Source organism: Myotis lucifugus, unplaced genomic scaffold (assembly GCF_000147115.1).
Source record: "Myotis lucifugus unplaced genomic scaffold, Myoluc2.0 scaffold_1, whole genome shotgun sequence".
NCBI lineage: Eukaryota > Metazoa > Chordata > Mammalia > Chiroptera > Vespertilionidae > Myotis > Myotis lucifugus.
Window position 1 is genome coordinate 25,598,927 of NW_005871049.1, and position 15,104 is coordinate 25,614,030.

Below are 15,104 nucleotides of genomic sequence, written 5' to 3' on the forward strand. Positions count from 1 at the left end.
GTGCACACACACACAAATTTATACATACATTATGTGTTTTTTAGCAAAAGGGTGGCATTATGAAGCCTGAATTTATTATAGTTAGCTGTATATATTGTATGAAGGATAAATTAATATGACAAACATATGGACTGCTATTTCCCATATGTAAATAGCAGTCCAAATAAAAAATAACATTCCTTTTATTGATAATTACTTTTATTCATAAAAATGGCTATATTGATCTCTTTGGTATGGCAGAAAGCGTGTATTGTTGTAACCTGACTAATCATTTGGGGTTTGACATTTGGGGTTTACCTTGTGTAGGAAAGAAGGAGGTTTCAAGTGGTGAGGGGTGGCTGGAGCAGGGAGGGAAAGAGGAGAGAATTTTCTTGGCTTATCTGGGCTTGTTGACTTGATACAAAAGAAATCAAACATCTAGTATGCTCATTCATGATATTAATATAATCTCTGCCTCTATGCTTAGGTTATTCTGCTCTCAGAATTATCATCTTAAGTACCATGGTTATTTTTATTCAATTTTATGCATTACATTCAATTTAGATATATTTCCTCAGATTTTGTTATGAAATTCAGACTATCAAATTTATCAGTAAAAATGTCTGTATTAATTTAAAATCATTATAGCTACTGCTATTCCTTCCTTCTTCCTTCCCTTTCTCCCTCTGTTCATTCTTCTATCTATCTATCTATCTATCTATCTATCTATCTATCTATCTATCTATCTATCATCTATCTGTCTATTATCTATCTATCTCTCTATCTATCTATCTACCTATCTATCTATCATCTATCTATCTATCTTGCTCAGCAGTACATCAGTTAAGTCTATACCTTAGCTTCTGGCTAAAACTCTTTGGGGCCACATGTTGAATTACTATTTTTGTAGTTTATATAAATTGTGATTATATTTTATTTTTTAAATATTTAATGTATTGAAGAAATTTTTGGATTTACACATGTTTTCATATTTTCTCTATTGTTGTCTGAGTATGTCTAAGCTATTTATGCTTATTGGCAAAACGTACAGACTAGAGACTTTTTATTTTCTAATGTACTTTGTGGCCACTCTTGAAAATCTTTCAAGACATCTTGAAAAAAAAATACTTTCTGTTTGTATAGTCCAATACTTGTTATAAAAATATTAATTTAATCTTAAAATTATATTATTAAAATTTTGTCCTTTTTCTCTTCATTTTTCAAATATTAAGAGTGAAGAATAATATAAACAGAATGTGTCTGTGGATTTATCAATGTTGTATTCAGTCCTAATAGTTTCTGCCTTATATTGCTATATATTTGGTTTATATAATTTTAAGTTCAATATGTAGTGCCTTTAATTTTATCTTCTCTAATGTTAATATCACAAATAATGTACTTTTTGGTACTTTCTCATAAGTGATTGTTTATCTTAAAAATAAACCATCCTTATTTTTAAGTCCTTAGTCCTTTAAAATAGCAGTGCTTTGATATACTAGTAGGGTTTGTGCATGCTTTTGCCTATATCTATAAATTATATCTCTAAAATTCTCACTCAGTTTGCTCTTATTCATCTTTTGATGTCACCTTCAGCATTATCATTAAGGAAGTTTCCTCCAGTCTCAGATTAGACTACGTCTAATCCACCTGTTCAAAACATTTCAATGACTCTTTCTCTCTTTTATAACACATTGAATTTGCAATTTTTTCTCTACCATGATTTGGGTACTGTTAGTTCACTTTCCCCTTCTTAACTAAAATAGATGCTCTATTAGCACAGAGCTGGGTCTGTTCTAATCTGTGTATTGAATACAATATCTGGCACATGCTAGGCATTCACTCAATACTAAGTGAATGAATGGAGATATATGTCTAGTTACTGTTCTTATAAACTAGAAAAATAATGATAAGTGTAATCATGGCTCAACCTTTCCTGAGCATACAGAAGAAAGGTTTATCTCCTTGACATTGGGTACAAGACTTTCATGATTTTATCATGGACAAATTCTCTGGCCTCAGCTCCTATCAGTTTTGCCTTCCAACTATATTCAATTACTTAAATTTCTCTAGATGTATTATGGTGTGGTCTGTTGATATACCTCGAATGTCTCTAGCCATGGTCCCTTCTGAGTTTGGATGACATTATCTTTCTTAAATATCACCAACCCAGTGAAGCTATCCCTCCCTCTGCTACCCAACCTCTACCCCTCAGAGATAATCATTCTGTCCTGTTCCTAGCCACTGAGCCTGGTATTTGTTTCTTTGATTGGATTTATCACATGGTCATAATTATTTGTTAGCATGGTTCTCTCCCTTCACAGGCCTATGTCCTCTCCTTACAAATAGATCTATTCTTTTCATATACATGCCAAGCACTCTAAGCAACAAGAACAGCACCATAAAATGCCCTGAGGAGATATACATATCATGTGTACATGTTTGAATAAATATTCTTAAAGAATTAAGAACACCCAAAATCACAAAAGAATGCTTACTCTACAAAAATTTATTTAGAAACATATATAACAAGTGCTGAAAACTGCATGCTTAGTCCTTCAGCCTCCAGCTAGGAGTGTTGGACATCCACCATAGGCATTCGGTTGTGTGTTTTTTTAAGTGATTATGCTTTAATATGGTTAAAATATTCAGGGAGTAATTATATGTGTGTGAGGTTTTCTGTTAGTTATACTTTCTTTTTATATTATTTTTCTTTGAAAACATAGAAATTGAATAACTTTAAATTAGTAAGGCAAGCAGACATTTCCTTGAGAATATTTCTATTGGTATTATTTCTTTATTTCTATCTTACTCTTTTACCTCTCTACTGATTTAGTGCTGTATCATATTTAATATACATATTGTCTAGAAACAAGTTAATATAAACTCTTACTTTGCATTGAAATAATACACCATATATTTTATTCTGTCTTGTTTAAAAAGTGAAAACATATACTTACTTAAAAATAAGCAACTTTTTTGTTCAAAATCCTATATTCATAAGAAATCTTACTCAGGAATATTGAGAATTATAAAAATATAACTTTTACAATTTGTGACTTCTAATGATACTGTCAAATAAATAAATAGTTTAACTGCCAATACTTGTTCTAAAGCTGTATTTCAATACAATTAACTTAAAAATCCCATTCTTTTCAATGATGTGTAAAATGTTCTGTGTTTATTAACAAAATCTTTATGCCCAAGAAGAATAGGCTATTTCAAGAAATGAAGGGAACATTGTTAATTATACCCAGCATTTTACTGTTTTGTTCATTTTAAAGTAGTTTGTTGAATTCACTTCACTATTTTTATGTACATGTTCTGTCTCAGAGATTGTGACCTCTTTAATAGTTATTTACATTATTGTGCAACTGAAGCTCTCTTTATTCATTTTTCCTTCTCTTTCTTTTTAACATGCTGCAGTAGCTAACATATTATGGAGAGAAGAAGGTACTAAATTCTGTTATTTCTTATATTGTTGTAATTATTTTGCTTAATCTTTTGGTATATATGTTGACTATCAGTTTTAATAACCAGTTTTTATTTTGAGCCAATATTTTTATTTGATTATATTTCAACATTTTGTTTAAACTTCTACCATTAAATATATTAATACCGCTCATCAGCTTGAATCATAATTGATATACAGCCAGGAAATTAAATTACAATATATTGAAATACTTTTAAGAGTATAAAATTAAGTTAAAAAAAACTTTAGTTATACATAATTTACATAATAAGCCCTCATTAGGTTAGGAAAAGAACAACTATAAAAACTGTTGCCTTATCTAGGGAATATAATAAATTATTTAACAAAATGGGTTATAAACTTGAGGGACCTGGATTCAAATTCAATCTCCATCACTAGGGCCTTTTTATGAAATAATATTCTTATTTCAAAAATAAGGATATTTATCAGTACTCATAGGATTGTTATCAGTTTTTTAAATATAGTCCACATTCAATAAATGGTATCTATTGTCATTTATTATTATTGTTGTTTTTATTATTTTTTACTTAATCACAAAGGCTGGAAAGTGTTAGACCAGGTACTCAAATAGCCCATCAATGTGTTTTAATTATATTCTAAGGAGAAAAATATCTATACCAACATTACATTCCAGGTAAACAGTGGCCCAAGTTATTGTCTTCACAGTCCATCCAAAGCAAACTTTCTCTTCCCCAGTTACAGCTTCCCACATGAGCTGGAGACACTGCTACCTTTGAAGGCCATGAATCATAAGATTCAAATAATTTTGAAATATATTTATTTCAATTTTTTTTCTCAAAGATGAAGATACTACCTCCCTCCTTTTTTGAGATAACATCACTCATATAATAAAAGTGTAATATGCTAATTAGACCGGACAGCCTAATGACCTTCCGGATGAAGCCGCGGCTACAAGGGCTGAGGCAAGCTGCCATGGCTATGAGAGCTGAGCCCCTCGCATGAATTTTGTGCATCAGGCCTCTAATATATATGTTGTAGTGTGTGTGTGTGTGTGTGTGTGTGTGTGTGTGTGTGTGTGTGTTAGATGGCACCTACTTCCTAAATTACAGTTGCCCAATAAATAGCTTGACACAATCATTCCTCAAAGCTTTGTAGGAAGAATGAAAGAGTAAGTCTTATTTTAAATGAACATAATATAAGGGTCTTATTGCAGTGGAATGCTGGGATACTACTGTGTGTGTGAAAAGATTTTTAGCTCCAAAGGTATAGATGCAAAAATGTACGAGCATTCATGAACCAAAAGTCTACTTCTGCCTAGTTATCAATGTGAGAAATGCAATTGTGTACAATCTATTCTTGCCTATATTTTTCTTTAGCTAAAAAAAGAAGAATTCTTCTATATGTCAACAAAACATAAGTAAGTTTAGGATAATTTGAATGTGAAAAGATTAATATTGACTATAATTTATATGCTAAAGTAATGTAAAATTAAGTCAGAGGAAGGCAATAATCACAAGTTCTCGCTGCATTGTAGAATTATAATTTGCTATTGACTATAACTTAAATGCTAAAGTAATGTAAAATTAAGTCAGAGAAAGGCAATTAACACCAAAAAATCTACTTTGTTATTGACTTAAATATTCATCTAGTGATCAGAAATTAGCCAAATTTTATTGTTCGTATAAATTACATAAAATATTTTCTATATATAATAAATAACATACTGGTATTATCACAATACACTATCATTATTGAGCAGCTATCATCAAAGTATTGAGACAGGAATGCACATTACACCCATTTTTTATCTATTCCATGTATTCAAGGTGCATTATTGATTAGAAAATCCCCTGGAAAATAATTCTCTCTTATGAGACTGCAGGTAATTCTTGCTTATGTCCTCTTTCTGTATCGAAAGAATAACAAAGCAAAAAGAAAGCTCACAAGGAACCAACAAATATGGATTACATTCTAGAGCACAGTACTCTATTAGATTAACAATCGACCTGTAAAAGACAAAGCACATATGTCTGACTTCACCAGGGGATGGAAAAAGGGAAAGAAAAACAGCCTGCACATGTTCCCAATCTTTACTGCGACTAGAGCCATGAAGCTTTCACTGGAGTCAAGAACTTTTGTAATATACTACAATAAAAAGTAGTAATGAGGAGGGAATTGTAATTAAAACCTACATGGTTATCAAACTCCTTGGGACACAGGACCCTGTTACACTGAGAACACATAAACTTATGTCTATTTGGGTTATTTTTATCCACTTATGTTTACCATATTAGAATTTAAAACAGAAACATTTAAGTGGGTATTTATTAATGTATTAAAAGTAATTATAATAAGCCCATTACATGTAGCCATAAATAGCACATTATTTTTAAAGCTATATATTCAGAAAACAATGAGGGGACTCATATTTTTCAAATCTTTTAAGTGTCTAATTGAATAGGAAATGCTAGCTTCCTATATCTACTTCTGCAGTGAATTATTGGGACATCACTTTTGACATCATGTGTCTTATGGCCTGTTCAAAAGTACACTCTACTTCTGGGAGAATCTAACTGAGAGAAAAACACACACCAAAAAAGCCCACAAATGACATCTTAGTATTATTATGAAAACAGCTGTAACTTTGTAGACCTACTGAAAGGATCAACTTTGAGACCTGCTCAAAGAAAATAAATTTGATTAGCAGTTCATGGATTCACAGAATTTAACATCATGGAAAACTGAAATTTAGCAGTATATCTCACAGTATAGATTTGAGGAAATCATGAGGACAGTAATCATATTCAGGTTATGTACATTTCACCCTTTGTTTTTCTCCCCACTAATGTTTCAAAGAAGAGATGTCAGTTATAAAAATAGTGATAGTTTTTGTTTCTTGAAATCTTACTATGTGTCAGTCACTCTGCTAAATGTTTTAATTTCTCCATCTCATTACAATCTTACAACTCTGCTAAATGTTTTAATTTCTCTACCTCATTATATTCTTACAACATCTTTATGATATAAGTATAGTTAATATCTTCAAATTTTAAGATAAGGTAATTGTGACATGACTGAATCACTCTACCTCATGACTGAATAGCACAACCAACAGTTGGTTTTATAATTATGATTTGCCTTAGAGCTGTCTGAATCCAGAGAATGGAGTTGATCTATCTGTTACATTCTCCCATCCCTTCTCAAAAAAAGGTTAGAACATAGAAACTTATAGTTATAATGAATATATGCAAATATGTTGTTGCTACTTTACAAATAAATCTAATGAATGCCCCAAAAGAAAATCTGAATTTGTCTTCAATGATCAACATTTCCATCATCAGGTAATTTATATTGTTCTGTTCCCACTATATTTATAATAAATGTACATATGTACAATATTATAGCAGCAAATTTAAAAAGAAACACATCTGCATCATATATTCATATTATAAATTCTGCTGCTAAATACTAAATAGAACTTTTTGATGAACAAAATATGTCTAGCAAAAAAAGGCAAAATAGACCTCTTGTGGGTGAGGAGGGAAGGACTCAAAGATGACTCTAAAAGATATAGGTAAAGTTTTATTCCAAGTCAGAGTAATTGATACATAGTTGTTCACTTTACAATTATTATTTTTAGTAATATACTTATATATGGTATTTTGTTGGCATAACTATTTCATACACACCAATGAATTCACTTAAAACAATACAATACAATGCAAAAACAAACTAAAGCTTACATAATGTCTGTGTTTCTTCAATAACCTAAAAAGTAGTTTATGCTTGGTAAAAATGCTGATGTGTAATTCATATTTTAAAAAGAAAGAAAATGGTCTCTCAGAATAGAAGGGTGATTTGGATGGATTAAGTGGGTTTTAGAGGAAAAGACAGCTCAGAAATTTCATCAGTGCAAGAATAAAGTGGAATCCCACTGATTGTATTGTGTACAGAATATGGTAAAGTGATAAAAGGCAGGAAGTTTTCCAAGAAAGTTTACAAACAAACTATGCATAGAGTAGTGCCAGGTTCAATCATCTTCACATTCCTGATTGTGGAGTACAATTCTGAAGCAGCTAAAGGAGGGCAGAGTCATGTTCATTCAAAAATGTTCTGCGGCCCATAACCCATGAACATAGACACTAGTACAGTGAAGGCCTGGGGAGGAGGTGGGAGTGGGATGGAGGGGATTATTTGGGGGAGTGGTAGAGGGGATTTCTTTCAACAATAAATATACATTTTAAAAACTAATAAAAAAATTATGGACTTTGTAATAATCATTGAATATAGTATGTAACAGACATCTGACTATTAGACACCACATTACTATTTGGTTATGTTTATAGGTTTCAACAACAATTAATACCTAAATGACTAAATTGATAGTCATTGATATATAGCACACATCAATCTTAGGTTAATGTTCACTGGAAGCTTACTAATACAAATAAACATATTTTTTACATTAAAACTAACTTTTTAAAATTTTATTAATTGGGCTTGGAATTTATAATCCTTTATGCACGACTATTATTACAAAGAATAGCTGACAACTACTAAATTATATATATATATATATATATTTTTAATATATTTTATTGATTTTTTACAGAAAGGAAGGGAGAGAGATAGAGAGTTAGAAACATCGATGAGAGAGAAACATCGATCAGCCGCCTCCTGCACACCTCCTACTGGGGATGTGCTCGCAACCCAGGTACATGCCCTTGACCGGAATCGAACCTGGGACCTTTCAGTCCGCAGGCCGATGCTCTATCCACTGAGCCAAACCGGTTTCGGCTAAATTATATATATTTTAAAATATGACTTAAATTTAGTTCTTGCCTCTTCTGCTATTTAGGACTGTCCCATTGTAATGTAGTACTCTCTGGACTTAAAATGGTTAATTATCTGATAAAGATTGCACATATTAAAATATAAGTAGTGTGAAATATACAATTATAAACACCATGACAAATAAAGTCATAATTATGTTTGAATACATTTTCCTCTATATTATACTAATAGGTGGACATGTGATATGTGGACAGAATTGGTGACTCTATAAGAACATTTAATAAGAATAAATATGTCTTGTGTTGTATGAAAGGAGAGAAGGTTAGCACTCCCCTTGACAAGGATGGAAGAGGCTCTCGGGCCTAACAACACACATACGGTTAAGGCATTGCCACCTACTTCGTGGCATCTAACCACTGTAAAAAAAAAAAGAATAAATATGTCTTGAGATCAACAAATGAACAATTTTACAAATTAATGCACTTTTATTGCGATCCTCAGGCTTGACTTAATAGACCTTGCAGATATTCTCAAATGAAATAAAAATGCTTAGGAACTTTTTGTACTTAAGTACCTTTCTCTGTATAGATGCTTTTAGATTTTAAGTATTTTAAGCAACAATGGTTTGGCTTTTCAAAGAACACATGCTATCACTGAGTCGTGTAAGGTGTAATTAGACTGAATAAAGGTGATTATGGAAACCAATACAGCTGGGAAAGGAAGCTACTCAGCGGAGGATCTGAAAAAGAAGGACTACATGCAGTTAGGTCTGGACAAGCGGGAAAAAGGCAGAAGCAGAGGAAAGGAAGAGAGCAGGTGTGCGGGACTATGCAGAAGCTCCCAGGTGCAGGCCTCAGTTAACCCCACCTGCAATCCAGTATTTCATTGTCCTGCACCGGTTAGGTTTGGATTTATAAAGTGATTACAAAAATCTAACATGCCACACACTTAGATCTGCAGTGTGAAAAAATAAAAGTATGCTTTAAATTAGTACACTGAAGTTTTTTCTGAAACCTCAAATTAATTCATGTTTTAAAGTATAGAAATAGGTCCAAATACTGCTAGTATAAAAAATGACATATAAGACCTCTATGTAGGATTATATTTATAAAAATTTGTTTATTTTCTGAAATCTCAAAGTCTTATTTACTTGTTTCTAAAAATTGGTATATAAAGTAAATTCCTACAAATAATGCAATTTTATTTTCACTAGGGAATTCTAATAAAAGTACTAGGATAAATAGAATTCTTCAAATGTATTTTTCCCTTAACAACTAAATTAACTAGAGAAAGTATGAGACATTATGTATCAGAGTTTATTATTTCCACTTATAATTAATCTAACTGTATTTTTAAAATTATTGAGTTGTATTTCAGAACGCACTGAACTGCAGATTAGGGAGAATAAGGTAGAATGTCTGCCTAATATCACAAAGTTGCTTGGGAGTTTAGTGAAGGTCACACAGGGTTTGCTTTACTAACATTACATGACTTTTCAGATTGATCTGTCAGCAATATGAGGGGCACTGAGTATTGGTTGTAAAGTTTTCTAATAATTTCATTTTGAGCTTTTAAATGTGTTTTTATTTCTAAGGTCTGGGAATTGGAAACATGTTCTATGTTTTCTATGAAGATGGAATCAAAGTGATACAACCCATAGAGTGTGAATTTCAGAGGCACATTAAGCCTAGTGAAAAGCTCCTTGGATTTCAGGCAAGTATTTTAATAATTTCTTTGCATTTTTAGGTAGCAGTTTTGTTAAGTAGAATTATGTTTTGAAAATACAATGAAATATAGACATATATGAGATGTGTTGGAGGAAAATATTAAAATTATGATATTGGCTGTTATTAATGGAGGTTTTATATTTGAGGAAAAAATAATATATTACATATTGCCAGTTATTTATTTGTAATTAAAATAAAGGTGATAGGAGTGAAATACCAACATTGAATGTAACATAATAACTTCACCTGCTCTTTAATTTAGAACATCTCTCATTTCGGGAGACAATGTTTACTTTGACAAAATGGAAGAAAATAGATATAATCCAGTGGGAATTGGGGTATAGTCATTGCTTTATAAATCCAGGTTCCCTTTTACTCTTATCTCATTTTACTGAGGTCTCAATGAAATGAGTAATTTAAAATTATATGGGAAATATCAATTTACTTATTTATGTGTACCTTATATAATTGTACATATTTTAAGGGCAATGTTTTATAAGAATAAAAAATTATATATCTCCACATAAATATGTGTGTACCAAAATATGTAACACTAAAGGTATCTGTTACCATATGTTCCCACACAAGTTCAGACATACACAAAACACCCAAAATTAGATACATTATTGAAAGATCTCATCATGTAACCCTCTCTTGATACTCATTTTTAAGGTTGGCATGGCCATAAGATATGAGTAAAAATAGATATAAATGCCATAGTTTACAGCTTTTATTTTCAACTCTTATTTCCAGCCTACTAGTAGTCAGTGTTGTTGTTGCATATTTATATATGACAGTGGGCAAAAGCAGGTTTGCAGTTACAACACAAGTAAATAATACAATAATTAATGAATAATAATACAAAAATAAACTCTGTGTTTTATGTACTCACAACAGTAAACCTAATTTTGCCAACATCTATATGGAGATAACAATTTACACTTTAAAGCCATGCCCTAGAATGAGAAGAAAAAAATTACCAGAGTGAGATAAGATAGGTCAGCTTGCCTCCAGATATTCTGTAAGGACAAAGTAATCTCAATTTCAATAAAGGAAATAATTTAACTCAATATGTCTGTGATGGTTTAAAACAAATGAAACCATGTGTAATTTAAAAATATTTTAGTTATAGGATAAATTCTGAATAGCATTGTTACCATATTTAAGCTATAGTTTACAAGTAAGAAAACATTTAAAATTATACATGCAACTTTTTTGTTTTATAATCATATAATATCACTACTAAATAAATCCACTTTGAATAAGGTATGTGTGTGCATATGTGTATAAATAAATAGATAAATAAAAATATTTTCTTCTGATAATGTAAATCATTAAATTTTATACCACATACATATTTTTTAAAAAAATTATAGAAATCTGGGCTAACACACAGGTATGAAAAATTTGGCATCAAATTATTATTTAAATAAAAGCAAAATAATTTGACAGGAGAGTTTCTCTCTGATTCCTACAGGACCAACAGTTTTGTAGCTAACTGATACTGATGTGTTGGTTACATCACAGAAGTTGAAACATCAGTTACTAATACTAATAAAATAATCTGAGAAATCCATATTTTCATCATAAAACTGTCACCTCATGAAATTGATTTACAAATATAGAGGTGCCCTAACAGGTTTGGCTCAGTGGATGGAGTGTCAACCAGAGGACTCAAGGGTCCCAGGTTCGATCCTGGTCAAGGGCATATACCTTGGTTGCGGGCACATACCCAGTAGGGAGTGTGCAGGAGGCAGCTGATCGATGTTTCTCTCTCATCGATGTTTCTAACTCTCTATCCCTCTCTCTTCTTCTCTGTAAAAATCAATAAAATATTTAAAAAATATATATATAGAGGCAAAGAATTTTCTTCCTGCATTACCTGTGTGCCGTTCCACACAGGTTCAGCACACAGTAAATGGTTCAACACAATTTGACTCATGTCTTAAAGAATGTGCTTTTCTGGAACATTTTTCAATGGCTGTAGATTAATTAATTTTGCTATTTGGAATTTATATATATACTAGAGGCCCAGTGCACAAAAATTTGTGCACTCGGGGGTAGAGGGTCCCTCAGCCTGGCCTGTGCCCTTTTGCAGTCTGGGACCCTCTGGGGTGACCACTTGCTGGCTTAGGCCCGCTCCCCGGGGGATTGGGCCTAAGATGGCAATCAGACATCCCTCTGGCAGCCTGGCAGCCCTCAGGGGATGTCCACTTGCCAGCGGGGAGCAGACCTAAGCTGCAGTCAGACATCCTTAGTGCTGCTGAGGAGGCGGGAGAGGCTCCCACCACCACTGCTGTACTGGCAGCCATCAGCCTGGCTTGTGGCTGAGCAGAGCTCCCCCTGTGGGAGCACACTGACCACCAGCGGGCAGCTCCTGTATTGAGCATCTGCTCCCTGGTGGTCAGTGTGTGTCATAGTGACCAGTCATTCCCAGTCATTCTGCTGTTAGGGTCAATTTGCATATTACCCTTTTACTATATAGGATAAAGGCCTGGTGCACGGGTGGGGGCCAGCTGGTTTGCCCTGAAGGGTGTCCCGGATCAGGGTGGGGGTCCCGCTTGGGTGCCTGGCCAGCCTGGGTGAGGGGCTAATGGCTGTTTTCAGCTAGTCGCACCCCCTTCAGGGTGGGGGTCCCCACTGGGGTGCCTGGCCAGCCTGGATGAGGGGCTGAGGGCCGTTTTCAGGCTGGCAGGCGACTGAAGCTCTCAGCCTATTTTTTTTCTTTTTTTTTATTCTGGGATTTATTTACCTTCTATACCTGTCACTGGAGCTGAGAGCCAGCTCCAGGTCTGAGGCCGTTGCCGCTGAAAGCAGGTTTCTGGGGTTTGTTTAGCTTCTATAATTGCAACATTGTTGCATCCGTAGCTCAGAGCTAGGCCGCGGCAGGCGGGGAACCTTGGCTTCCTCCATCACTGGAGCAAGCAAGCCTCATGTTCGCTTCAGCTGCATGGCTGCCGGCCGCCATCTTTGTTGGCAGTTAATTTGCATATCCTGCTGATTAGCCAATGGGAAGCGTAGCAGAGGTATGGTTAATTACCATGTTTGTCTATTATTAGATAGGATATGGCTAATATGCTAAGTGTCCGTCTGGGTAATGACGTCACATAGCAACGCCCGGCTTCCTCTCCCTAGCAACTAGCCTCCTTGCAATTTCTTCAGCAAGGAACATGACTTGCTTTATACCCAGGTGCAAACATTTTACTCTTTAACCAAATGTCTGTGAAGCATTTCCCAGTGCCTCATCTCATTTGATCCTCACAGAAGTCCTGGAGTAGGTAGACAGGAGACTCGGTGGCATCCTATTTTCTTTTTCTTTTTTTGACTTTTAATTTCTTTATTGATTAAGGTATTACATATGTGTCCTTATCCTCCCAATCCCCCCCCCACTCATGCCCTCACCCCCCTGTTGTCTGTGTCCATTGGTTAGGCTTATATACATGCATAGAAGTCCTTTGATTGATTTCTCCCCCTTCCCCCCACCCTCCCCTACCTTCCCTCTGAGGTTTGACGTTCTGATCGATGCTTCTCTGTCTCTGGATCTCTTTTTGTTCATCAGTCTATGTTGTTCATTATATTCCATAAATGAGTGAGATCATGTGATATTTGCATTTCATTAGACTGAAAATAGAGATTTAGAAAGCTTAGAAACTTGACCTAACTGAAAAGAAGTAAGAAAGGGTGGACCTTGAAAATGACTTTATGATTTCTCACTGTGCAGAATATAGTCAAACACTGCTGCAGTTAAATATTTTACCCTTTGTTCTCCCTGAGTGATCTATAATAATAATCTGCTTTGTGTGGATATTTACTGCTGTGTTGCTGACAATTACCTGAAAGAGAAGTTGGGGTGCTTCACTGGGCTGGAAAAAGTTTAGCTAAATCAGAAAGCAGGTCTAATTAAGCAAGTTTATTCTATATATAAAAGGCTAAGTTGACTCACACATGCGCAATACATATGAAGCTCTCACTGGCGCCAATCGCACGCATGTGTTTCGATCTGTCATTGTCAATTGTAAATTAGAATTTGACACTTTTATTATAGAGAAAAGGGAAATAGCAATATTAAAATATTTCTTCTAATTAATTTTTTTTCAATATGCACAAATTTGTACACCAGGCCACTAGTATAAAAATAATAAAGCAAGCAAAAACTTGATGTGACAGTGTGATATGTCTGGACAAAAGGGATGTGAAGTTTATATAACTGAATGTTTTTCTCTTTAAAACCTTTGGATACACAGATTTCCTCCTAAAATATTTACAGTAGAAACTATATAGAATTATGTTTATTTACCTATCTCTACATATCCGATATATATAAAAAATTATATATACATAAATAGATATAAGTTATATATACATTTCTATTTTAAAAGTTGAATAGGAGGTAGAAACCAAGCACCAGTGTTAATCTCTTTCAATCTGAGAACCTTTAATCCACAATTGTACATCTGCAGTGACAAAGCAGGGATAATTAGTTATTTAAGAACTAATTTACTGCATCAGATTTTGCACATCATTTCTTCGGGAAATCTTATGATCATTCTATATATGCAATTATGCGGAAATGCATATTATAAAATAAAAAGATATATAAGAATAGAAAAGTAGCATTCTTATATTGTATAAAACCAGACTTTACTAACATTTCTATACTCTATGGAAGAAGTAAGAAAAATCAGGTATTTTTAAAAAGAGAACAATAGTTAAATATTTTGTGTGTGTTTAAATTATGAAATTTCTACCTCATTAGATATTGATATTAAAATATAAGACTATTTCAGCTAACCAATATATATTTAAAGCAGGAAGAATAATATAGAGAATGGTGAATTGATCAAATCCATAATGTCCCACTTATAATTGCTAAATGTATAGAGGCCTTTATTAATACCAAAAAAATATATATATATTTCTTATGTAATTGTCTCCTGATATGAAATAAATGATAAGTTGGATGAGCTTTATTTCATATTGCTTTTTTCCTCTATGTTTAAACAAGAATGATTTCAATTTCAGAGTATGTAGGCTATTTGGTCCAATATTCTGATAGATTTAAGTATTTGATTATAAAATAATTTAATGAGAAAATTGTTGAGTATTATGTGAGAACATTTTTCTCCAGAGTAAAAGAACCAATAGAATATATA

At 33.2% G+C, this 15,104-nt stretch overlaps 1 protein-coding gene and 1 non-coding gene across 4 annotated transcripts in view; both read left to right on the forward strand.

Annotated features, from left to right (window-relative positions):
- FSTL5 (follistatin like 5) overlaps positions 1–15,104 on the forward strand; it is a 579,511-nt gene that overhangs the window by 497,054 nt on the left and 67,353 nt on the right. For 2 of the 3 annotated variants that reach the window (XM_006081840.3, XM_006081839.3), the window contains exons 11-12: positions 3,403–3,429; positions 9,819–9,937. In XM_006081840.3, coding sequence (XP_006081902.1) covers positions 3,403–3,429; positions 9,819–9,937 — 146 coding nt within the window. The remainder of the gene's footprint in view (positions 1–3,402; positions 3,430–9,818; positions 9,938–15,104) is intronic. The other variant, XM_023753401.1, reaches the window with a different exon arrangement.
- Positions 8,524–8,649, forward strand: LOC111826558. Its single transcript, XR_002829910.1, has one exon. It is a non-coding gene; the product is annotated as a U6atac minor spliceosomal RNA (small nuclear RNA).